At 40.7% G+C, this 26,102-nt stretch overlaps 1 protein-coding gene across 1 annotated transcript; it reads left to right on the top strand.

Annotated features, from left to right (window-relative positions):
• Positions 1-265: 265 nt before the first annotated feature.
• Positions 266-23,521, top strand: cfi (complement factor I). The gene is made up of 16 exons (XM_028564860.1): positions 266-273; positions 406-498; positions 1,402-1,555; positions 2,675-2,738; positions 3,385-3,550; positions 4,364-4,554; positions 5,044-5,148; positions 5,234-5,350; positions 8,849-8,935; positions 13,050-13,192; positions 13,323-13,426; positions 16,464-16,568; positions 16,876-17,051; positions 18,631-18,732; positions 19,778-19,926; positions 23,453-23,521. Exons 1-16 carry the CDS (start codon positions 266-268, stop codon positions 23,519-23,521), a joined length of 1,833 nt encoding a protein of 610 aa, XP_028420661.1.
• The last annotated feature ends 2,581 nt before the right edge of the window (positions 23,522-26,102 follow it).

The raw sequence follows: 26,102 nt of genomic DNA, 5'->3' as shown, positions 1-26,102 counted from the left end.
CCCTACAAAATAAAAAAAAAAAAGAGCCCCTGCAGTACGTTTAACGTAGACTAACGGAACTTGGTATACATATGTAGAATGTCAAGATGTGCAAAAAAGCTCATTGGAGCCATACCCTAAACCCAACAGGAAGTCCGCCATTTTTGGTTAGTTTCAATTAGTGCAATTTTTGGTCATTTCCACATATCGTACTTTAACGAACTCCTCCTAGAGATTTCATCCAATTAACTTCAAATTTGGTCTGTGACATCTTAAGATGTTAAAGATGAAAAGGTATTAAAAGAAAAAACGTTTCGTCATTGGGCATGGCCGTGGAGGGGTGGCCATTTTGTGCGTTTCGCCATCGAAATAGGAAGTGGGGTGTAACTTGAGTGTACGTTGTTCAATTGACTCAAAACTTTTCAGGGTCCATACCAGTCCATCCCCAGCCCCAGCCCCAACCCCTAAAGCCCCTGAGACAGATGAGTTCCTGGGTTCACCTGTGTGTCTGAAAAAGAAGTAAGTATATTTTGATGGGTTTCTTCCTGTGGTTGTTAGATTTTCTTTACTACTCTAAAGTTGCTATGGTCTGTTACATTCATATTTGTACATTACAGTCTTTTTTAATGATTGTTTGTTTGTAGTGTCATGGCACAGTCCCTTTCATATTGGCTGTTTGATCTACTGCCAGGCTGAGGTGTGTGTGTGTCTTACCTGCCGTCTTGTTCACTTGTCACTGCTCCGCTCGTTAGTCGGTGATCTGGTGATAGTTTATTTGTAGACATTTAATAAGATGCAAAGAGGCGGACTAAACATTGACACAACTTGATAAGGGAAAAAAGATGTGTATACCTCGAGGCAGAAGGTCCAGGGTTCGAGTCCGACACTCTCCCCTTTCCAGCTGTTCTTTCCATTTAAAGGCTGAAATGCCCCAAATAAATCTAAAAAAAGCTTTTATTCCTGCACTGAGAAGCGAAAATGGAAAAGCGAAGATGGATCTCTAGGGAGCTATGAGCGAGGATACAGAGATCAGCCTTCATAGAAGCCATGCAGCTGAAAGACGTTGCTAACTCCGCCCATACAGCTGACAAAGTCACGTGACGCTTCAGAGGAAAGGACGTCTCATCCCTCTAAAACACACATTTCCTCGTTTCCTCTCTCCTTGCATTATTTCCTTGCGTCTCTCCCATGTTTCCTCAGTGGGACGGAAGGGAAGCAAGTGAAAGAAACAGGGATACAAATTAAGGGGGGTGGGATGTACCATATAGCATCCTTCCTGGCCAGTTTGTCCTTAACTTCTGCTTTTGTAAACTCTGACGGTAAGCCACACCCACCTCAGCCTGGCAGTAGGTCAAACAGCCAATAAGAAAAAGATTGTAGCATGACAGGAGTCAGTATGATCTATCTTTCAACATTTATCAGGTTAACTCGTGCATCGTGTGACCTGGTGTTTTGTCCTCCGTGGGAGCGTTGCATCGAAGGACATTGCTCTTGTAAACCACCCTACATGTGTCCCGTTGAGAATGTGACCCCAGTTTGTGGGCTGGACAATAGAAACTACCGCTCCTACTGCCAGGTAATTCATGTACAGAGTTAGGTAATCAACAGCTGTTCTGGAATTTGAACTCATTGTGGAAACACAAATCTGGAATTTCCTGTAGATATAGTTTTCTTAGCTACTAATCAGTTTCTGGAAAAAATATCCCATTTAGTTCCCATCTATACCACTGCAAAACCATGTGACAAGATGACTCTGATGGAAATCAGAATCGTTAAAATCTAGGTACTCATTACAGGCCTTAAAATTACCTGGTTTATTTCAATAGTGCAACCATTTCTACATTAGTAAATTGTGATGGGTTTGGGCATTAAACTTTCATCATTAAATCCGAGTTCATACCAAAGATTTGCGACGAAACAAAAATGTTTCAGAATGTTTCATGAAAGGTTTCAGCAGCCTGAACCAGCCCGTCTCAGTTCGTCTCAAACTCAGCTGGTCGAGTCTCCAGAGGCTGGTTTTAGAACGTAAGAGATGTCTCCTGTTTCCACAGCCAATAGAGAAGTCAGCTGGTCAAGTCAGCTACAAACTATAGAAATACAATTATCCAGAATCCATTTTATTTCTACGTTACATACTGTCAGCTGGTGGAAATGGCAGAGTTAGAAAAAGCCATAAGTACAGCGCCAAAAAACATTTAAAAAAAAAGGCAATAATGTGTAACAAAAGCATCAAAACGTTTACAGCGCTAAACGGCATTGAATAAGCACCAAAAATGTCCACTTTGGTATTACAGAGGTAAATTCTAATTAACTTTATGGATATTATCTCAGGTTAGGAAATCTTTAACACTCAATCCAACATCGGTTCTCAACTCAGCATGGTATGTGGTGGAGCAAGCTAGAGAGTGACTGAAGAGTGGGAGCGGCATTGGGAACAAATTCATATTTTAAGATGCTACAAATGATATCCAGCTACAAAAAAGCCTGAAAAGTCTGAAGTTAGAACAGAAGTACAGAGAGTCATTTCTATGCAGATGATACACCGTCTCGTGTCATTGGTGTAAACTGGCAGCTTTCAGAACGCTGCATACCGGAGCATTGCAAGTTTCAACTCATCTTGTCGTGAATCTTTGGTCTGAACTTGGCTTAAGGCACACAAGTTTCGTTTATTTGAACACGTTAATCTGTTTTCCAGGCGATGGCTCTCTCATGTCGGACCAAGAAAGCCACCATGTCGCACTTTGGGACTCATTGCGGAGGTTCGTTCTCGCAGATACAGTGCAGGCCAAAAGTTTGGACACACCTTCTCATTCAATGCGTTTCCTTTTTATTTTCATGACTATTTACATTGTAGATTCTCACTGAAGGCATCAAAACTATGAATGAACACATATGGAATTATGTACTTAACAAAAAAGTGTGAAATAACTGAAAACATGTCTTATATTTTAGATTCTTCAAAGTAGCCACCCCTTGCTTTTTTATTAATAAGGGAACAACTTCCACTAATTAATCCTGACAAGGCACACCTGTGAAGGTAAAACCATTTCAGGTGACTACCTCATGAAGCTCATTGAGAGAACACCAAGGGTTTGCAGAGTTATCAAAAAAAGCAAAGGGTGGCTACTTTGAGGAATCTAAAATATAAGACATGTTTTCAGTTATTTCACACTTTTTTGTTAACTACATAATTCCATATGTGTTCATTCATAGTTTTGATGCCTTCAGTGATAATCTACAATGTAAAATAGTCATGAAAATAAAGAAACACATTGAATGAGAAGGTGTGTCCAAACTTTTGGCCTGTACTGTACATTCAGTGCCTTGTAATATGTTAAGTATCCTTATACTCTGCCTGTATTACTACTTGTAGTTAATGTTAAAATAATTTCTCTGTCACCACAGCAAGTTATCTGAAGTTTACAAGTTCAATAGACCCAGACACAGGAGTGGTCAAGGTCTTCATCCCTGACCCTGTGAAACCTGAAGTTGGGGATGAGTTCCTGGTGTGTCCGAAGGTTTGGGACATGGCGGCTGCTAACGTGGTCTGCAAGAATCATGGGAATCCACTGTGAGAGGGGATATATTTATACAATGCACTCTTTTGGAAATAAAATACATTTATAATAAATGCTTACCTGAAGAAGCTCCGTCAAAGTGAAAAATATGCCTTCCACGAACTCTAAAGATGTCACAGTAGATTTTGTCTGTTCTATTTCATCCTTAGTGACCGCCAAAGGCAGTGCTTTAAACTGAATATATTGCATCTCGGGCATTCGCAAGTCAAGTACATACAGTATATCAACAATGTCAACTGTAACTTTGGTGTGACTTTGTCACACCAACGTAAGAAGCCCCAGACTGGTGAACACTCTGTTCCTTCCCTGAAGAGGGACAGCTCATCGCAGCCTTTGGAGGGCGAAGAATTTGCAACTTTGAACGTAAGATCGCAGTGCTACGAGCAGCGAGCTTCAAGTAGACTTACAGTATACAAGTTTAGTTAAAGCTAATACTAATACCCAGAGATGGCAGACAACCTGCAAAGCGAGAAGATGAAAAAGGAATACGCTTGGGGATGACACAGAGACTTAATACCTTAGCTGGGGTCGCCCTGAGGTTTTAGGTGACTTTTTTGATACAAAGACTCGACCTGCGCATGTGCGAGACCGAAGATATTCAATTTTAAGCACTGCCACTGGCGGTCAGAAAGGATTCATAAAACCAAAGTTAAATTCATAACTTTCGTTTATAACCTTAGGTTAGGTCCGAGAGCACATACTATGCACTACATACTCAATATGTTAAACATTTTGTGTGCTAAGCTGTCAAAAACCAAAATATAGCGATGGAGATGTAGCCTTCAGACTTGTGTGTGTGCTTACAGAGGTGCAGAGACCGCTGATTCCGTGTCTTACGTTGACCTGACAACCAGTGGTGACAACAAGCAGTTACCGAGGAGCTGCGTTAGCATCTACTGCCAAGGTTACGAGGCTTCGCTAGCTGAGTGTGAAATCTCCGACAAGGAGAGGAGAATTACGAGCGTCGCTACAGCAATCTGTTATAAACACTCAAGAGGTCAGTATGTACTGATTTTATTCACTCTACGTTGTGTTTACTGAAAGGCTGGGATAATATGCTTTTGTCTCAATTCAATTATTTTACAATTGGGTTTTCTATTGTAATTTTTATTTATTCTGTTTCTAGAAATATTGCAATTTCATAGTTTTGAGTATTGCAATTTTCGGCGTTTGGTGTTTTAAGCCCCCAACGTCAGCACTAGGATTAGGCAATGGTTAGGGTTTGGTGCCTTGAAGTCGATAGTCGCAGTTCTGCCTTGAAGTCAACGTTGGGGGGCTTAAAACACCATTGAGCGTGATTTTCTTGAACATTGAATAATACACTTTTAGAAACAATATATCATGAGACATATTTAATTGTTTTCCAAGAAGATTGCACATCACATGTCAGTCAGTCAGTCTGACATTTATTTCTCTTGTATTTTGCTATACTATTCCAGTATTATGAAATGTGTGTGTATGAAATTTGTGAACGTATGTCTTTCAGAAAAGAGTGGCTTCAAGTGTGCAAACACAAAGTTGGTGTCTCTGAACCAGACTTGTAACGGAGTTGATGACTGTGGCGATCGCAGTGATGAGATGTGCTGCAAAAGTACATAAAATACACACACATAAATGGATTTTTATAACCCTGAATGGTCCTGTTTTTCACAATGTGAATTATGTGCGATTGACAGGTTGCAGAAACGGTGCTTTCCTCTGCAAGACGGGCGTGTGCGTGCATAAAAATGGCCTCAGGGACGGACAGATTGACTGTCTGGATGGCTCGGATGAAGCACTCAAACACAGAAACAGTGAGATACACAGACATGTTTAAATCACTTTACCCAAAACATGATTTACTTCCATTCAGTTATGGGAATCAGTGAAACTTTTTCTCGTTCTGTGTACGATTTCTGTTTTTTCACCCCTTTAAAAAAAACTTTAAACCAACTAGGGCTGGGTATCGCCAATGATTTCCTGACTCGTTTCAATTCCCATTCACACAGTCCTGATTTGATTACATTTACAATTTGATTCGATATCATTCAGGTTAAGGAAATTTCAGTTTGCAATACCAATTTTTCTTGGATATAAGAGATTCTCAGAGAACTTTTACTGTAAATTGGACAAGCAAGAAGCAACCCAGTATTATGTTTACATTAAAGGTGACCTATGATGCTTTTCCGTATTTTCAAATAAGTAAACATATTTCAGAGAAATCCATGTGAGCTGAAACGTTCAGATTTCCAACTGTTCTGAACTCTCTGGTTTCCATGTTTTTTTCTACTCTAGGCTCCATGTCTCGTTACACGGCCTTCTCTGATTGGTCATCTGCTTCAGGCAGGAACTGCTGGAGCGTGTGTGTTTTTTTAACCACTGCGGCGTTAACTAGGGCTGTGTATTGGAAAGAATCTGGCGATACGATACGCATCACGATACATGGGGTCACGATTCAATATATTGCAATATATTTCGATACTGTGTGCAAGGCCATATATTGGGATTTTTTTTAAAGTATAATTTTAGAAAAACGAATATTTGAAAAAAGACATGATGTGCATAACGGTCAAAGAAGTTTACTTTAGATAAACATTTCAGTATACAGAAAGTCAAACTGCCAGTTTGGGATTGTGGTTCAAAGGTTCTTAGTGAGCTAACATTTATATGCTAAAGTAGGCCAAAGTTCAGCCATAGCTACGTTGTTAGTTTCTAGCAAACAGCAAGGCACTGCTAGGCACTGCAAGGAAAGGACACTAGTGGTGCGTCTCAGCATAGCCATCTAGTGGTAAGGGGTTTAAACACAACATAAACGTGAACCACTGTCTGACATGAATATTTTTTACCGTTTTAAAAAACCCCAAATAATTTCCTTTTTTTATTTAAAAAAAAAAATCAATTTTGCCTTTTTGAAAATATATATACTATTGCACAATAAACTATCGCGATACTCAAGTGTATCGATTTTTTCTTACACCCCTAATGTTAACATTGTCACGTGTAGCTATATGCATCCCCGCTGCCAATGCTGTTAAATTCTGCCCAATTCCGGGTCACATTACTCCTAAAACATTCTGGTTGTGTAGTATTTGGTTTAAAAGCCCTCATCTGCCATTCCTGATGGTAGAAAGTGCTGCTATATTCTATTACTGTCCACTGCTAAGGGGTTAGACATGGTTCAATACCATTTTTTCCTTCCCGATACCGATTCCGATACCTGAAGTTGTGTTTCGGCCGATATGGAGTACCGATCCGATGCCAGTGTGTCGTATATTTTATGATGTTTTTACAACTGTATACTACAACCCCTGTATGGATGTGATATGATTGCAATTAAACAATAAACACCATAGAACTTTCTTTTATTATCCAGTATGACAGCGAGTCATAGCAGAAAAAGAACATAAATGAACTACTGTTGGATTCCCTTAGGGTACAGATTTGATCATTGGCAAATTATCAAAAGATGTTTTATCAATATTAATAAAGTTATGAATATGGTTATTAATAACTGTATCAAATCGACAAACAATCAAAACGGGGCACCACACTGCAAGTCAGGGACCAATAATCAAACTGTGGAACAGTCTCATTTCTGAGAAAATCCTTTAAAAAGAAACAAAGGAAGTGGTGATTTCGAGCACGGACCTTTTTAGCAAGCAATTATTACAACAAGTACACAAATAATCACAAGCAACTGCAAATTAAGTATAATAAGATTTATTAACGTCACAATTATCAGTAGCTAATCAATAATCCTTCAATAATAAACTATACCTTTTTACAATATCACAACCAAAAACAAGGCAGCATGGACACGTCTGTGTCCGTGTGTGTGTGTGTGTGTGAGAGAGTGAGTAAAAGATGATGGGCGGTGTCGAAGTGTAGTTCTAACACAAAAACAACTCCAAAAATGGCTACTCCTGTGAGCTGCACAAAACTATTTAGCCTCAAGAGGGCGATAGTGGTGCTGGGTGCACGAGGAGGGGTTTAACAGGTAAAGGGGGGTTGCCAGGCAACCCCACGTGGTTAAACTAGCAGCGTTAGCTCGGGAGCTACGTGGCTAGCTTGTGTCCGTGTGTGTGTTAGTAAAAGGAACAGAATAAAGGAAGAAAACACTCTGATCTTAGTTATCGATAATGGCCAGCTCCCTCAGCCACCCAGGTCTGGACCCCACGTGTAGTTAGGACAGACTGAGACTTTTGATTTACCGAGGGAAACTTTGGTCATTATAACCACTCCAGTGGCTAACAGCTGATTCACCGCGATTATCTCGCGGACAGTAACTAAACTCCGTGAAAGGAGTGATTTAGCAGGTAGCGATTACAGTTATACCCAGCTACTTAACACAACATAATCAACGGTATCGTGATCTATTGATACATTCACAGAAAACGTAAATAATCATATATGGACCATTACATGATTACAAACAGATCACATTAATGGCACAAGCGGTAGCGAACCCTTTGCTCATTAATAAACAAACCAAAATGCACTAGTTCTAACGTCTGCCCAGAACTGTGTAAGCCTCTTACTGTGCGTTGTTTGTCAGTTAATCTCTCGCCAGAGGATAACGATCCGTTTCGTCCCGAGCAGGGGACGAGACGTGATCCAGGTCGACCAAACAAGAAACAGAACGCCGTCCTTTTCTTGAATCCAGGCTGATTAAACCCGCTGCAGATGAGGGAATACTCGGCCAGTATTTCCTCGGATCCCCTTTATATCAGACCGATGTAAAATTGTCCCAGCGAAGTGATGCTGGCTAGCTAGTCCGGACTAGTGCTTCCTGTCAGCAACCTGGGTCACCGTGGAAAGCCTAGAAGCACAAAAGCCGACAGCTTTTATCCTTCTTTCGCCTCCTAGTGGCGGGGTGGTGCATTCAAAGGCCCGACAGCCAATGGGAAAACTGCAACTTTGTCACAGGTGTGAAGCAGTTCTTTGTCTCACCACCAGTCTGCCTTGCCTATCATGTGGTGAAGGTAGATTCTCCATCTTGGCGACTCTGCCTGTAGGAGTTTGATGAAACTGGCTTTGGGATTCACATGTAGGCCAAGATCCTTTGTCTTGCCTTCCCTGTGTCTCTGATTTCTGGATATTATTAATCGATATCACTCAAACAAAGATAGATTTTCTTTGGAGAACCGATTTATTTTAACCCAGCCCTAAAACCAACATCTAACAGTCTTGATGGCAGTGGTGGAATTTATTTCAGGGATGGGGGAGATGGGGGAGAGGGGGGGGATGGGGAGGCTGTGTTGACGATCTTCTGACAGATTTAAGTAATTGTCATATTTCTCTGTTCTCCACAGAAACAGAGCCGGTGCATCGACTCAAACAAAACTCAGGTATACGTGTAACTGAGGGACAAACAGCAGCGTACACCTCTCCCCAAAAAGGTATGTAGCCTAAACAGTAGTCTTGCATTGCAATAATTGTGTAATTGGCATTTCTTTAAACTAATCACAATTGTCTTGGGAGGGGCTAAGCGCCAGACGGGGTTCCACGTTTTGGTGGAACATGTGTACATTCAAAGGTTGTTTTAGTCGTGCAACAGAAAACTCAGATTGGACAGATAGTCTAGCTAGCTGTCTGGATTTACCCTGCAGAGATCTGAGGAGCAGTTAAACCATAGTCTTCAGAAATCCACCAGCGGCAACGGACCAATCCCGGAGGTGGAACGTTGTTGATATAGATACATATCTAAACGGTGACATGTACAGTAGTACACTTTATGGCCAAAAGTATGTGGTCATCCTTGTTTGGAGCAAATCCCTGCAACCAGGTTCAGGTTCAGGGTCATAGTTAAATAAAACCCGTAGTTAAATTAAGTTCCAGAGTACAAGTTCAGGCTATTTCTCAAACATATAAACAACAAACACCATACACACCGATCTTATTGCTATTCATAAAATTAATCACTACTGGGACAAAGCTGTTTTTATATCGTTTTGTTGTACACCTCAGTACTCTAAGCCGTCAATTGGATGGCAGATATTGGAACTCATAATACAGCAGATGAAGCTGGTCACTCAGAATTGAAATACCCATGCGCTGTACCTGCCTAGTATACAGCGAAGCTGGGTTCAGTAGTGGTTCCCCAATCAACCTACTGGACCATTTCACAATCTGGTTAATAGAGTTCTTGCTCTTTAAAGTTAAGTTCCTGTACCAAGACACCAGAGAAAAAGAGAGTACGGATTCAATAAAAGCACGATAAAACATACTCAACAAAATTTTCTCAATTTGAAATTTGCACAAAAAAGAACAGACGTTGATGCCCCTTTTTACAAACCGTTTCACAGTTGGCTTCAAAACTCAGCTTTGAATCAATGATTGTCCCAAGGTATTTGTAAGACTGAACACACTCCACAGGTTCCAACATCAGATGAAAAGACGGAAACCATAAGTGTGTAGGCTGTTATAGACAGGCAAAGTCCCTCCCCTTCTGATGGACAACCATGGGAACTTATTTCAGAAAAAATATGCACGATAGTGAACAGGAAGACACAAATAATGTTCTGATACCGTTTGAATTGAGCCATGAATTACACATATGATGTTTGTCACTTTAATGTTATTTTACAAGTGAAGAAAGTCTCAGTTTGTGGTAAAACTGTTGAAGTATCAGCCTGTGAAAATGCGTCATTAGAAAGACTCATTAGACCAAAGTGTCTAAGTCTCTCTGAAGCTACGCTGTCTGTGTTTGGTGCCGGGATATAACGTTACTCACATGTTCTTTCTCTTCTCGGCTGATAAAAAGACGCTGGATAAAACATATCAGGTAAGATAACGCAACATGTGTTATGGAACGGAGCTAAGCTAGCTAGCTAGCGAGCTAGGTGACATTGTGTGAGACGAGAGATGTAGTTCACTAAGCGGTTTCACGCAAAACTAAGTGGTACTATGATAAACCTATGACCAACTGAGACTTTCTTCACTTGCAAAATTATCTTTTGAACTGACGAACATCATATCTGTAATTCAAGGCTAGATTCAAATGGGATCAAAACAGTCTTTGTCTCTCCTCTAACGGACATATTGTTTTCTAAAATAAGCTCCCATGCTGTCCACTGGAATGGGAGGGACCTCGACTCTCTTTAACAGCAAATTATTGAACATGGTTTTGAAATAAAATGTTCAACTAGCCTCAAAGGCCTCGGGTCACCAGGTCACCTTATCACAAGTCGGGTTAGGGCCCATATGTCCAAAGACAAATTCAAAAAAATTCAATTCAATTACATTTTAATTATAGTTTCAAATCACAAGAGGAGTTATCACAGGACACTTTACAGATAGAGTTGGTCTTCGCCACACTCTTTAATTTACAGAGATCCAACAATTCCCCCCAAGAGCAAGCATTTGGTGCAACAATGGTGAGGAAAAACTTCCATTAAACAGGCAAAAACCTCGGACAGACCCTGACTCTTGTTGGGCAACCAATTTCTGCTGCCAGTTGGGACACAGAGACACTGATACAAATATAGAGATAATATGATTCATATTAATTATAGCAGTTGGTATTATGAACCGTGGCAATTATACAGTAGTACCAATAAATATTATAGAACTATGATTAGAAATAATAGTAGTAGCAGTCCAGGGTGTAGCAGGGCATAGAGCAAGACCACGGCAGAAGCTGCAACCACGATCCAGGTGCCACCCAAATCCAAGGAAATCTGCCAGGTGAGAAAACATAAGGACTCTAGCGTAATAAGCTCCCTGGAGCTAAGTTTGTAAAAGCATTACTGGGACTTGAATGCACACAGATGGAAAGAGAGAGGAGCTCAGTGCATCAAAGGAAGTCCCCCGGCAGTCTAAACCAAAAGCAGTATAACTATGAGCTGGTCCAAGGCCAACCTGAGCCAGCCCTACATACTATTGGTGCGTTCTTTTTGTCTTGTAATCGCGACTAGTAGCTCGAGTGTGACGTCACATCCGTGTCGAAAAACGAATAACCGCAGGTAGGCTACCGCTCTGCTTTCTGCTCAAGACTCGGCCATTGTTGTCGTATAGCAACCGAGCGTCTCTAGCCAATTTCAGCTGCACAAGCTACAAAATAACTAATCAGGCGGTATTTAACTCCTAATAAGACTGTAGAGACATGTCTATAGGTAGCAGTGTACAGCACTATGTTTAACTCCTAATAAGACTGTAGAGACATGCCTATAGGTAGCAGTATACAGCGCTATGTTTAACTCCTAATAAGACTGTAGAGACATGTCTATAGGTAGCAGTATACAGCACTATGTTTAACTCCTAATAAGACTGTAGAGACATGTCTATAGGTAGCAGTATACAGCGCTATGTTTAACTCCTAATAAGACTGTAGAGACATGTCTATAGGTAGCAGTATACAGCACTATGTTTAACTCCTAATAAGACTGTAGAGACATGCCTATAGGTAGCAGTATACAGCACTATGTTTAACTCCTAATAAGACTGTAGAGACATGCCTATAGGTAGCAGTATACAGCGCTATGTTTAACTCCTAATAAGACTGTAGAGACATGTCTATAGGTAGCAGTATACAGCACTATGTTTAACTCCTAATAAGACTGTAGAGACATGCCTATAGGTAGCAGTATACAGCACTATGTTTAACTCCTAATAAGACTGTAGAGACATGCCTATAGGTAGCAGTATACAGCGCTATGTTTAACTCCTAATAAGACTGTAGAGACATGCCTATAGGTAGCAGTATACAGCACTATGTTTAACTCCTAATAAGACTGTAGAAACATGTCTATAGGTAGCAGTATACAGCACTATGTTTAACTCCTAATAAGACTGTAGAGACATGTCTATAGGTAGCAGTATACAGCACTATGTGTACGACTTCTTCATTTGGTTACAACAACGACAAAAGTGCTTAAAATTGTAGAAAACCACAATGTTTACTACGTGTGATGCATGACGTAGCCATCTTTGAAAGTGAACTCGGGGTCCTCTGAGTTCAGACGACTTGACGAGTCGTGTATATACGACCTCGGGGGCGTTCTTTTTGCAACTTCCTTTTCGTAACTCCGGAAAACGACTCGTAGATCGACTTTGGTGGACAAAAAGAACGCACCATATGTATAGAAGCAGAAAAGAGGAGGGGTGCCGTGTCTTCAGTTATACACCCACCCCCGTCGGTCTAGGCATACTCTGCCTAACTATAAGCTTTATCAAAGAGGAGCTTAAAGAAGCTAAGTAAGCTTAAAGAGTTTTAAGCTTACTTTTAAATGTGGACATCCCACACTCAGACTGGGAGCTGGTTCCATGGGAGAGGAGCTTCATAGCTAAAGGCTCTGGCTCCTGTTATACCTTTAGAGACTATAGGAACCACAAGTAACTCTGCATTCTGGGAGCGCAGTGCTCTAGTGGGACAATAGGGTACTATGAGCTCTTTAAGATATGATGGTGCCTGATCATTAAGAGCGTTGTTGGTCAGAAGAAAGATTGACAAAGTCATCCAATTCACATCAGAGCTGGAAGTGAATTCCATCAACTGTGTGCATGTGTGTCCAGAAACGAAGGCCAACAGGGTGCATCTGGAGTCCAGGTTGCAATGCGGGGTTCCCAATAAGACCACGGTGGACCATGTGGAGGTGACAGATCGACAGAGGACCAGCCGAGTCAAGAGAGTGGTGGGAGGAGTCCCAGCCAACCCGGTCAGTTAGACACACACCTGTCTGCCTGCCTCTGTGTCTGTCTGTCTCTCTCTCTCTCTCTCTTTTGTGTGTGTGTGTGTGTGGGTGTGTGTCGGTCTGTCTGTAAATGAAAGCTGTTCTTGTTCTGTAGACCCAGATCCAGTGGCAGATTGCTCTGGAGGAGAACAAGAAGATTGATTGCGGAGGTGCATATATCGGAGGATGCTGGGTAATCACTGCTGCTCACTGCGTCAGGTAGGACGAGAGTTAAAGTAGAAGTAAATTATGATGCGGTATTATTAGTATGGTGGTGGCTTCCGGGTAGCCTCGTGAGACCATCCTGATCTCGCGAGCTCCAGTTTTCCACTCGCAGATCAGTCTGGCATCTTGAGATAGAGAAAATTTGGAGCCGTTCACCAAACTATCAGTTGTTGGAAGAACTTTTTGTTCCATTTAGTGATTTTAAGGGTGAGGTTATAATGATAGGTGATTTTAATACTGATGTTTCTAATAAATATCATGGGATGTATAAAGCCTTTAGTAGGTTTTGCCAGGTTTTAGATCTTCAGCAAATAATTAAAGAGCCCACACGAGTAGCTAAGATGAGTCAAACGGTCATTGATCTCATTTTGGTATCATAGCAATCTATGATTTCTCAGAGTGGGGTTGTAAATTGTACTATGAGTGACCACTCATTAATTTATTGTACAAGGAAAAAATGTAAAGTTGCATTGAAGAAACAAAACACAATTAAGATCTGGTCATTAAAAAAATATAGTCGTGAGGTTTTTATTGAGTGTTTAAAATCACTGAATTGGCCTCTAGTGTTATGTCTGGATGTTTATGAGGCATGGGAGCAGTTTAAAAATGTGTTCTTAGAGGCTTTAGATAAAGTTGCTCCAATAAAAACGATTCGAGTAAAACTGAGGTCAGAGCCATGGATGAATGGTGATATTTTAGAAGCAATTAGTAATAGAAATAAAGCCTTTTCTGTTTTTAGGAAGAGTAAAGAGCAAATTGACTTGGATAATTATAAGAAGTTAAGGAATATAGTACAAAAGATGATTAAAATGTGTAAAAGAGATTTTTTTCATGATAAATTAATTGAGCATAAAGGTAACCCAAAGAAACTTTGGCAGTCATTGAAACAAATGGGGTTCAGTAATAGACTTAAGACAAAGTCAAATAATATTTGCCTTAATATTAATGGGGAGCTCTCTTCAAATCAACTAAAGGTTGCGGATAAATTTAACTCCTTTTTTACTTCTATAGCTGGACACTTAGTTGAAAATCTACCAAGAAAACCATGGTTATATGATGGTGAGGTCATGTCTAAGTATTACTCTAACCTTGGAGTTTTAGCAGACTCTTTTTGCCTTTCTATGGTTTCACAGGATGAGGTATTAAAGTTACTGAATGAACTTAAGTGTTCAAAGGCAATTGGTCTAGATGAAATACCAGCCAGATTTTTAAAAGATGCTGCAGAATTCATTTCTCCATATCTTACTCATATTTTTAATCTTTCAATTATGTCAGGTAGATTTCCGAAAGATCTGAAGCTTGTTAGGGTTGTTCCTCTATATTAAAAACGGAGCAAATTAGAAGAGGGTAATTATAGACCAATTTCGATTTTGGGAGTCGTTTCAAAAGTCTTGGAGAAAATAATACAAGAGCAAATATATAATTACATCAGTAATTCTGATTTGTTTTATGATTTGCAATCTGGTTTTAGAACATCTTATTCTACGGATACGTGTTTATTATATCTAACAGATTATTTAAGAAGAGAGATTAATTTGGGTAAACTTTGTGGCATGGTATTGCTAGACCTCCAGGAAGCATTTGACACCGTTGACCATCAGATCTTGCTGATTAAACTAAAAGCCCTAGGTTTTAACAGTTTGGCATGTAATTGGATTCGATCGTATTTGACTGAAAGGCATCAAAGAGTTGATATTAACTGCACTCTATCTGAGGCAAGAGAAATAACGTGTGGGGTGCCACAGGGTAGTGTCCTGGATCCATTGTTGTTTCTCTTGTATATCAACGATATGAAATCTGCTTGCAATTGTAATCTTTATCTCTATGCGGATGATTCAGACTTGGTGTTCTCCAATAAGGACATAAAAGTTATTGAGAATCATTTGAGTGATGAGTTACAAAATATAAGTGAATGGCTGATAGAGAAAAAACTGTCTTTGCATCTGGGGAAAACTGAATCTATTTTATTTGGTTCTAAAATAAGGTTGAGTAGGACTCCTGAGCTTAACATTTGTTTGGGTGGTGTCCAGATTGAAGCAAAAAATTGTGTTAAATATTTGGGCTGTGATTTGGACAGTTCTGTGAGTGGAGAAAGTATGGGTCAAAAGGTTATCAAAAAAGTGAACCGAAGAATTACATTTCTGGCTCGTAAGGCTCAGTTTCTAAATAAAGAAACTTTAAAAATGTTGGCAAATGCTTTAATTCAGCCACACTTCGATTATGCCTGTACTACATGGTACAGTAGCACACCCAAGAGGATAAAAGTTCAACTTCAAACGGCACAGAATAAATTAGTTAGGTTGATTTTAAATCTCAACTATAGAGATCATGTTGGCTCTTCTGAACTTAAGAAATTAAAATGGCAGGGTGAGACAGTTGAAACTAAGATTAACGAGAAAGATTTTGTATAAGAATAAGCCAAGGTATTTTAAATTTTATTTTAAGCTTATTAGAAACTCTCATAGCTACTCAACTAGAGGTAGTGCCACAGACATAGTTCCACGTAGATTTAAGACCTGTTTAAGACCAAAAAATACTTTTTTGTACATGGTGGCAATGGAATGGAACAAACTCCCAGTTGAGATTAAGTTAAGCCAGTCAGATCGTTGTTTTAATTGAGCATGTGGTGAATGGTTGTTAAATGCTAATTAGATTTTATTTTATTTATTATTCCGATGTATATATTTGTATTTATTTGTATTTGGATATGGTTGAGCAATAGCTACGCTCAATTCATCCGTGGAAGCCGATACGTTGTTTAGACTGAACAGTCGCTTCTCGTTGCATCACGCCTAAACCCGCCTCATAACCAACGCTGATTAGTCGGTCATTTGGCGAACGTCTCCAAATTTTCTCTATCTCAAGATGCCAGACTGATCTGCAAGTCTCACAAGGCTACCGTGTTGTTTGGGCTGAGCCCCGAATAGTTACAACTTCTGGCTCTGCCCCTGCAAAGTAGTTATTGTAGGAGTAAAAGTAGTACTAGTGGCAGTTGTAGTAGTAGTCTTTCTCTCGTTTTCTTTTTTGCCAGACCCAGCCCCTCTGCATTCAAGGTGAAGTTTTCTCTCTGGAAGAAGTCTCGAGCCCAGGACACGACTGACATCGTTCCTGTTGCAGAAATCCTCATCCACCCAAGGTTTTCCTCTGTCTGATAGAGGGAGATAACCCTCAATCATTGTTACACACATGTAAACACTACATTATATTACATGTCATTTAGTTGACGCTTTTATCCAAAGCGACTTACAATTGAGTGCTTTCAACTGTGAAGGTTCAAACTCCAGACAAAAAGTAGTAAGTGCAAGTACATTAGCTTTAAATGAGCAAAGCTACATAGAAAAATAAACCAAATAAAGTAAGTACTTAACTTAATATCTTGCTGTCCAGAAGTGAGTTCCTTCAGCAATCAAATGCACTCACACATTCTTCTAAATGTCCCGCAGGTACAATGCCAGCACCTACGAGAACGACATAGCTCTGCTGCAGCTGGAGAAGCTTCCGTTCACCGCGAAATGTTTGGTGGACAACCCGGCCATCAGTGCCGTCTGCGTCCCCTGGTCCACCCACCTCTTCCAACCCAACCACACCTGCAGCATCTCCGGGTGGGGACGGACCGCAGGTATGTGCATGGGCTGTACCAGTGTTGTAGTACTCAAGACCAGGATTTATGGGAATGTGGATCTTTCAGATCAATTTGAGGAGTGCCTGTGGTTAACATTTTCCACATTTTATCGTGTCATGCAGTGTGGGGCTCGCATTGGTCTGGTCTCGGTCTTGTCTCGGTCTCAACCCCTCAAAGTCTTGGTCTCAACCCCTCAAAGTCTCGGTCTCACCCCCTCAAAGTCTCGGTCTCAACTCTTCAAAGTCTCGGTCTCAACCCCTCAAAGTCTCGGTCTCAACTCTTCAAAGTCTCGGTCTCAACCCCTCAAAGTCTCGGTCTCAACCCCTCAAAGTCTCGGTCTCAACCCCTCAAAGTCTCGGTCTCAACTCTTCAAAGTCTCGGTCTTGTCTCTGTCTCAACCCTTCAAAGTCTCGGTCTTGTCTCTGTCTCAACCCCTCAAAGTCTCGGTCTCAACTCTTTAAAGTCTCGGTCTTGTCTCTGTCTCAACCCTTCAAAGTCTCGGTCTTGTCTCTGTCTCAACCCCTCAAAGTCTCGGTCTCAACTCTTTAAAGTCTCGGTCTTGTCTCTGTCTCAACCCTTCAAAGTCTCGGTCTTGTCTCTGTCTCAACCCCTCAAAGTCTCGGTCTCAACTCTTCAAAGTCTCGGTCTTGTCTCTGTCTCAACCCCTCAACGTCTCGGTCTCAACTCTTCAAAGTCTCGGTCTTGTCTCTGTCTCAACCCTTCAAAGTCTCGGTCTTGTCTCTGTCTCAACCCCTCAAAGTCTCAGTCTCAACTCTTCAAAGTCTCGGTCTTGTCTCTGTCTCAACCCTTCAAAGTCTCGGTCCCTCAAAGTCTCGGTCTCAACCCCTCAAAGTCTCGGTCTTGTCTCGGTCTCAACCCCTCAAAGTCTCGGTCTCAACCCCTCAAAGTCTCAGTCTTGTCTCGGTCTCAACCCCTCAAAGTCTCGGTCTCGTCTCGGTCTCACCCCCTCAAAGTCTCGGTCTCAACCCTTCAAAGTCTCGGTCTCAACTCTTCAAAGTCTCGGTCTTGTCTCTGTCTCAACCCCTCAAAGTCTCGGTCCCTCAAAGTCTTGGTCTCAACCCCTCAAAGTCTCGGTCTCAACCCCTCAAAGTCTCGGTCCCTCAAAGTCTCGGTCTGGTCTCGGTCTCAACACCTCAAAGTCTCGGTCTCAACCCCTCAAAGTCTCGGTCTCAACCCTTCAAAGTCTCGGTCTCAACTCTTCAAAGTCTCGGTCTTGTCTCAACCCTTCAAAGTCTCGGTCAACTTTCAAAGTCTCTGTCTCAACCCCTCAAAGTCTCGGTCTCAACCCCTCAAAGTCTCGGTCTCAACCCCTCAAAGTCTCGGTTTTGTCTCCTTAATGACCTTATATATATATATATATATATATATATATATATATATATATATATATACATATATACATACATATAAATACAGGTTGAATGAATGAATGTATGAATGTAGATTTCTTACGAAATCACTGTAACTGCCGGCCGATCACATGACAGAAAAGTTTAGTCAAGTCAATTAAGTCAAAATGAAGTCAGTGTTTAAATGTTGACGAATTTGTCCACAGACGGCAGAGCGGCCCAGGTGTTGCTCTGGGCCAACGTGTCGCTCATCGACAACTGTAGAGATTTCTACAAAGATCGCTTCAAACTCGGCATGATGTGTGCAGGTGGGTTAAAGAAGCTAAATACACACAAACAAGCTGCTTTATAGACGTGTGACGGTGGTAATGTGTGTCTGTGTGTGTCTGTGTGTGTCTGTGTGTGTCTGTGGGACTGCGTGTGTGTCGGTCTGTGTGCCTGCGTGTATGTGTGTGTGCGTGCGTGTCTGTCTGTCTCTGTGTTTGTGCGCATGCCCGTCTGTGTGTGTATATCTATTTGTGTGTGTGTGTGTGTGTGTGTGTGTGTGTGTGTCTGTCTGTCTGTGCGTGTCTGTGCGTGTCTGTGTGTGTCTGCATGCGTGTGGCTGGGTGTATGTGTGACTGGTGTGTCTGTGTGTTTGTGTGTGTGTCTCTGTGTGTGTGCGTGTGTCTGTGCATGCGTTTTTGTCTGTCTATGTGTTTGTGTGCATGCCCGTCCGTGTGTGTATATCTATTTGTGTGTTTCTGTGTGTGTGTCTGTCTGTCTGTGTGTGCTCGTGTGTGTCTGTGTGTGTCTGTGTGTGCGTGTGTGTCTGTCTGTCTGTGCGTGTCTGTGTTTGTGTCTCTCTATGTGTTTGTGCGCATGCCCGTCTGTGTCTATGTGTGTATATCTATTTGTGTGTTTCTGTGTGTGTGTGTCTGTCTGTCTGTGTGTGTGTGTGTGTGCGTGTCTCTGTGTGTTTCTGTGTGTGTGTGCTTGTGTCTGTGTGTGCGTGCTTGTGTCTGTGTGCGTGTGTCTGTCTGTCTGTGCGTGTCTGTGTGCGTGTGTGTGTGCATCTGTGTGTGTGCGTGCGTGTGTCTGTCTGTCTGTGTGTGTGCGTGTCTGTGTGTGTGTGCGTGCTTGTGTCTGTGTGTGTGTGTGTGTATGTGTCTGTCTGTCTGTGCGTGTGTGTGTTTGTGTGTGTGCGTGTCTGTGTGCGTGTGTGTCTGTCTCTCTGTGTGTGTGCGTGTCTGTGTGTGCGCGCGTGTGTGTGTGTCTGTGCGTGTGTGTGTGTGTGTGTGTGTGTGTCTGTGCGTGTGTCTGTGCTTGTGTGTGTGTGTGTCTGTGCGTGTGCGTGTGTGTGTGTGTGTGCAGGTGATCTGGACGGTAGTGTGGACTCCTGTCAGGGGGACAGTGGTGGTCCGCTGGTCTGTCAGGACGAGCTGGGTATTTCCTACCTGTGGGGCATCGTCAGCTGGGGAGAGAGGTGTGGTCAGCCGGGATTCCCTGGAGTTTATACACAGGTAATGAAAAGAAATTGTGACGCAAAACGTGACGAAGCTCCGTTTGTTCTGTAAAGGCACCAGTGCCGTATTAGCACCGGGTTTTCGGTACCCAACCCTAACTTTCACCCACATCGTCGTGGTAGTTTCTGTGGTTCGGATGTGTAGGGACAAACTACCGATATCCTTGTATGGTTTGGAGTAGGGTGACCAGACTACCCGGTTTGACCCGGGACAGTCCCGAGTTTGAGTTGCTTGTCCCGAGTCCCGACTTAAGCCTGTCGGGACGCTAAAATGCACGGGCGTCAGTTTGGTTTGAAATGTGCTGGGGACAGAGACGCATGTGGAAGTGCATTTCCAGAAGTGCTGGGTACAATGATATTCATTTTTTTTTTCCTCTTTTGTGCGCAGGTCATGTTTTGAAAGACGCAGTCCTGTAGATTACTAATGTAAATTAATAAAAATGTATTCAAAAATGTGGTGATGTCCGACACGTTTTATGAAGAAGCCTTAAGTTTTCAAAAACCATTAGACAGGTATTCTACAACGCTTAACGTGGTTTAATGCAGGGTGCCAACTACGCAAGCATCAAGGCGTGGCGGCGCTGCGGTGCAAATTCAACTCATGTTTAGGACATGTTGTTAATTTAAAGATTCGCAGAAAAAATATAAACATTGGACGCCATTAATCGGCACGCAAAGTCCTTGAAATCCATTCTGCAGTAAGCGTCATATAGCCATGGTAAAAAGAAAACAAGGCAGTTTAATTAATTTCGGTTTTTACTAAGACATAGTGTAGCGATGACGTTAATAGCACGACCGATTCACCTGCTGTGATGTTATTAGCACACCTCCCATCGGGGTGACAAGGCAAGAAGAAGCTGAAGAAATAATGTCCTCTGGCTGACGATGCTCCTAATCCCTCTTGTTCCTCTCTCTCCCGTTTAATTGGAAAAGTCCTATTATTATAGACGTTATCTGATAAGCGTTTCTGCTTCATTAGAGCCTATAAGGAAAAAGCTTATCGTGGTTGAATGTAGCAGGACAACCTAAACAGCAATCAATGATCACCACATTTCTCTCTCATATTGCTCATCATAACCACTGAAAACTGTCAAAAAATCTAACCGAAAGTCCTATTATTATGGACGTTATCTGACATTAAGCGTTTCTGCTTCACATTTTCAGCAGGGCGGCGGAGCGGCTGTGGGTTGACTCCCCACGGTTCTCATATGTCCGCAGCAGAGCGGCTGTGTCTGTGCCTGTCCTGTGTGGGGGATAGAGCTTTTGTGGATTTGTTGGCATCTGTCGTTCATGAATTATAGGCCTATGTGTTATGAACTTTATTTTTTTTAACTAAATTGAGCTTGAGGTGTTAAAAAAAAGTCGTGGGTACAAAGTGACTCATGACGAAATGTAAAAAATCTACGCCTATGCTAAAATGTCCCGGTTTACACCAACCACTAATGAAATTGTCCCGGTTAAACAGTTAAAATGCTGACAGCTAAACAGTGTAAAAGTGTGCCTGTATTGTAGAGGATTCCAACAGTCTGCCGCTAATAAGTCCCTCCAGAAAAACGCGATTATGCGATCGCATAATTCAACGCATAATCAGCCAAAGTCCGCATATTTATTTTTTCAAATACACCGCACTTTCGGTGCATAAATTTGCCGATTTCCGTGCAAAATATGAGGGGCTTGCATGATTTTAGAATCACTTTTTTCTCTTTTTCATCAAACCGCAGTTTTTGAAAGTTCCTGCAATTTCATCGCATAAAATTGCACAAATATCCCGGATATTCCATCAGCATTTTTTAAGAAAACGTGCCGCATAATTAAAAGGATTTTTGCCCCGCAACAATCACAAAAAAATTGTGGAAGGACTGGCTAAAGCTATGAGCTAAAAGACACACACAGGCTCACTGCAGTTGTCGGAAAAACAACACAGACGTGAATAAAGGTTGCGTTTACTTAAAACTGGTAAAACTCGTGGTGCATTCATAGTTATTGTAAAATACCCTTTTCTCATCTGTTTTTGTCAATAACAGCGATTTACTGGTGAAAGAAGTTATTGTTAAAAGTTAAATCAGTTAAATTCACCCCTTTTTTTGTGCTGATCTGAAGATTTATCCGTTTTGTGACTCATAACCGTGATCCAGTCCAACTGTGAGTTTTGTGATCTGTTGCACCTCTATACACAACAACTCCAAATAATCAAAGTGATGTTAAGGCAAAACAGGTTATTGAACTCATGTCAATTCCTGATGATTCATAAGATGTAAAGGAATCAAGTAATGCACAAATTATGAATTAATTCATGCATAAATTCATAATTCATGTACCCTTCCCATAAAGTGTTACCATAGCTTTAGTTCAAACTAGAGATGGCCCGATACCATTTTTTGCTTCCCGATACCGATTCCAATACCTGAAGCTGCGTATCAGCCGATACCGAGTACCGATCCAATACCAGAGTGTCATATATTTTATTATGTTATAACAGCTGTATACTACTATCCCTGTATGGATGTGATGTGATTTCTATCTTTGCTGTCTGGCTCAGGTTAAACTCTTTGTGAAACATGAACAAACACAAACAATGAATGCCCCAGAACTTTCTTTTATTCTCCAGTTTGACAGTCAGTTATAACGGAAAAACAACATAAATAAACTACTTTAATGTAGATTTTCTTTAGGGCTTTATTACGTGGTATCGGATCGGTGCATAAACTCCAGTACTTCCCGATACCGATACCAGCGTTTTAGGCAGTATCGGAGCCGATACCAGTATCGGAGCGACCATCTCTAGTTCAAACCTGTGGCAGCAGTTCCAAATAATTATTTTAGTGCCATGTAATGAAAAATACCTTTTCACAAAGTTTTTCACAAGTTCATTCATTTGCATTTTCCAAAAAGAATGGTTTAATTCTGAAAAATAAAGTTGGTCCCCCACGAAACTCACTCAATGTCTTTTAATATTATTTCTTAGATAAGTAGGCTACATACCAAGATAGTTCATGGATAATAACTGAGAAACCTCCATGTCTGTGTCTATGTCTGACCTGGGCTGGCACATGTTCACGTTAAAAAGCGCAAGTGTCCCGGTTGTAGTTCCGGGAAATCTGGTCACCCTACTTTGGAGGTCTGGTTGCTTTCGTTCATGTTCAGTGTTAGAGCTTTTGCAGTTGCTGCCCCGAGACTCTTGAACAAATTACCCCCTGATATTCGCACTATCACAGATGTAGCTCTTTTTAGGTCCAAACTCAAAACGTATCTGTTCTGTCTGGCCTTTAATACATAGCAGTGGTGTGACAATTTCATTCTTTTGTTACTGTGTAACCTTTTCTGATTATACTGTTTTTTATGTTCATTCTTTCTATTGTATGACATGTGTTTCTGATGTTAAGCACTTTGGATACCTGCTGGTTTTGTAAAGTGCTATATAAATACATTTTGATTGATTGATTGATTGATTGATTAGAGCTACGCACGAGCACAAATATAACGTAACATTAATGTTGATTCCTTTTCTCTCTCCTCTCTGACAGGTGGCTCATTACTTTGAGTGGATCCGAAGTCATACCGGCTGGCCAGCAGTCACCAGGTTCAACTCCTGATGAAAACACTTTGAATAATTAAGAAGAGTCTTCAAATAGCTTATATTATTTGTTCACTTTGTGTCCAATAAAATAAATTTTTCCTGTGTCTATGACTGACAAAACACTGTCACTAAAATCTGTTATATACTTGTGTCAAAATACTTATTTGCACTCTTTGCTACGTTTTACTTTTTTCAGCAACTCAGGCAGTCCTTCCAGAATTTTTTTTTTTGTGATTGTTGGCAAAAATCCTTGATTATGTGGCGTGTTTTCTTAAAAAATGCGATATGGAATATGCTATATGATATTTATGCAATTTTATGCGATGAAATTACGGGAACTTGCAAAAACTGCAGTTTGATGAAAAAAAGTGATTTTCCCCCAACATCCAGCTTTTCGATGATGTTCACGTCGCGTAATGACGTCGCTTCATAACGTCACTTCATAACGCCACTTCATAACGTTCCCATGGCAACAGCGGAAAATGGCTGCTCTTGTGTGAAGTAAACGCAACATTTTTCAACTTTCTGTTAAGATACAGTACAGGCCAAAAGTTTGGACACACCTTCTCATTCAATGTGTTTCTTTATTTTCATGACTATTTATGTAGATTCTCACTGAAGGCATCAAAACTATGAATGAACACATATGGAATTATGTACTTAACAAAAAAGTGTGAAATAACTGAAAACATGTCTTATATTTTAGATTCTTCAAAGTAGCCACCCTTTGCTTTTTTTGATAACTCTGCAAACCCTTGGTGTTCTCTCAATGAGCTTCATGAGGTAGTCACCTGAAATGGTTTTACCTTCACAGGTGTGCTTTGTCAGGGTTAATTAGTGGAATTATTTCCCTTATTAATAAAAAAGCAAAGGGTGGCTACTTTGAAGAATCTAAAATATAAGACATGTTTTCAGTTATTTCACACTTTTTTGTTAAGTACATAATTCCATATGTGTTCATTCATAGATTTGATGCCTTCAGTGAGAATCTACAATGTAAAGAGTCATGAAAATAAAAAGGAAAGGCATTGAATGAGAAGGTGTGTCCCAGGGCCGGATTGGAACTAATTTTCAGCCCTGGATTTTCATGCCTTAGACCGGCCCACTTTACTTCACAAAGGACTATATTAAAAAAATGTAATCAAAACCTTAGTATATAAGTCTGCAATAGCGCCCTGTTCTCTACAGCCTTGTAATTCGGTGTATTTTGTAAAATATTACTATTTCCAAGTGTTGGTTCACAATGTAGATTTATTAGAAAATTTAACATCTTAACAACAACCCAATGATGTTGAACAATATCAGAATCTTTTTCTGTGCAAATAAGTAATCACAAATTAAATAAAGAACAAGATACATTGTATTGCATTTTCTAATGACATCTATTTTTGACTATATATTTTTTCCTTTGAATATTTCATACAACTTTCATAATTCTCCCAATGCTCCAGATTAACCAATCCGGGCCTGGTGTGTCCAAACTTTTGGCCTGTACTGTATTATGTGACTTTTTTGCAACGAAAATGCGGGGATTATGAAATCATGCAAAGCCCCGCATATTTTGCGCGGAAATCGGCAATTTACGCAGCGAAAGTGCCCCGCATAAATATGCAGACTTCGGCTGATTATGCGATCGCATAATCACGTTTTTCTGGAGGGACTGACTCAGTGGCGATTCTAGGATCAGACCCTTAGTGGGGGAGGCTCAGTCCCTACTTACAATGTGACACAGATACAGTGCCTTGCAAAAGTGTTAACACCTCCCTTGTTAAATCAGTGATTTCATAATCCGATAATCTCGGCGCTACTGAACAACAATGTTAGCTAACCTTTTTTTGACACTATGATGGAACTAAACCTGACACTTTATGAGTCACAGTAATAAAGACCAGTTTGACACAATGTTCTAACATTCGGGAATTTCAGTTTACGTTTCAATTTGGGTTATAATCTGCGCCATGAAATGACGAACTTCTTCTCCGGGGACTACCGACGTTAAACTTCACAACCGCACTCCTGCTCTCCCTCTGATGGATCAGATAGAGACTCAGCCAAAGGAGGGAGTCTGGCACAACCTCCTCTGATTGGCTAAGAAATGTATTGAAATTTATTGAAAAGATTTCTGGTACAGAATATACAATCCTCTATTCCAGACTCTAAAACACCAAATATATATATATATATATATAAAGTCACATTTTAACATTTTAAAAAACATTAATTTCATAATTGAAGTTTTCTAACAAATCATAAATAAATTACATAAATTAATTACATAAGTTACTGACAAGCTTTATAATTATACATAACACCTTTTGACAGGCAAAATGCATCCAACCTATTCTTAAAGGAATTAATAGAAGGGGAACACACAACTTCTTCTGGAAGCTCATTCCATGATTTTACCTAAGACTACATTTCTGTTAACCCTTTCCTTCACTGCGTAACAGGTGCATAGCCTCAGAGACAGACACACCGGATATTAAGCCTTTCAAGCCCTTTGAACCTGTAATTGTTGTCCTCTGTCACTAACAGACAAGTTCTCAAAGTGTCACATGAAGCACTAAAATTTTAAAAAAAAGAAAATAAGGTTTTTT

Source organism: Perca flavescens, chromosome 19, assembly GCF_004354835.1.
Source record: "Perca flavescens isolate YP-PL-M2 chromosome 19, PFLA_1.0, whole genome shotgun sequence".
NCBI classification, from domain to species: Eukaryota; Metazoa; Chordata; class Actinopteri; order Perciformes; family Percidae; genus Perca; species Perca flavescens.
Note: the sequence above shows the minus strand (reverse complement) of the source record. Positions and strands in the feature narration are given on the sequence as shown.

Bases quoted from the DNA above. Each gene is read 5' to 3' on its own strand.
- cfi (XM_028564860.1), top strand. The intron at 2,739-3,384 runs GTTCGTTCTCGC...CTGTCACCACAG, and splicing joins CTTTGGGACTCATTGCGGAG to CAAGTTATCTGAAGTTTACA. The intron at 13,193-13,322 runs GTCAGTTAGACA...CTTGTTCTGTAG, and splicing joins GAGGAGTCCCAGCCAACCCG to ACCCAGATCCAGTGGCAGAT.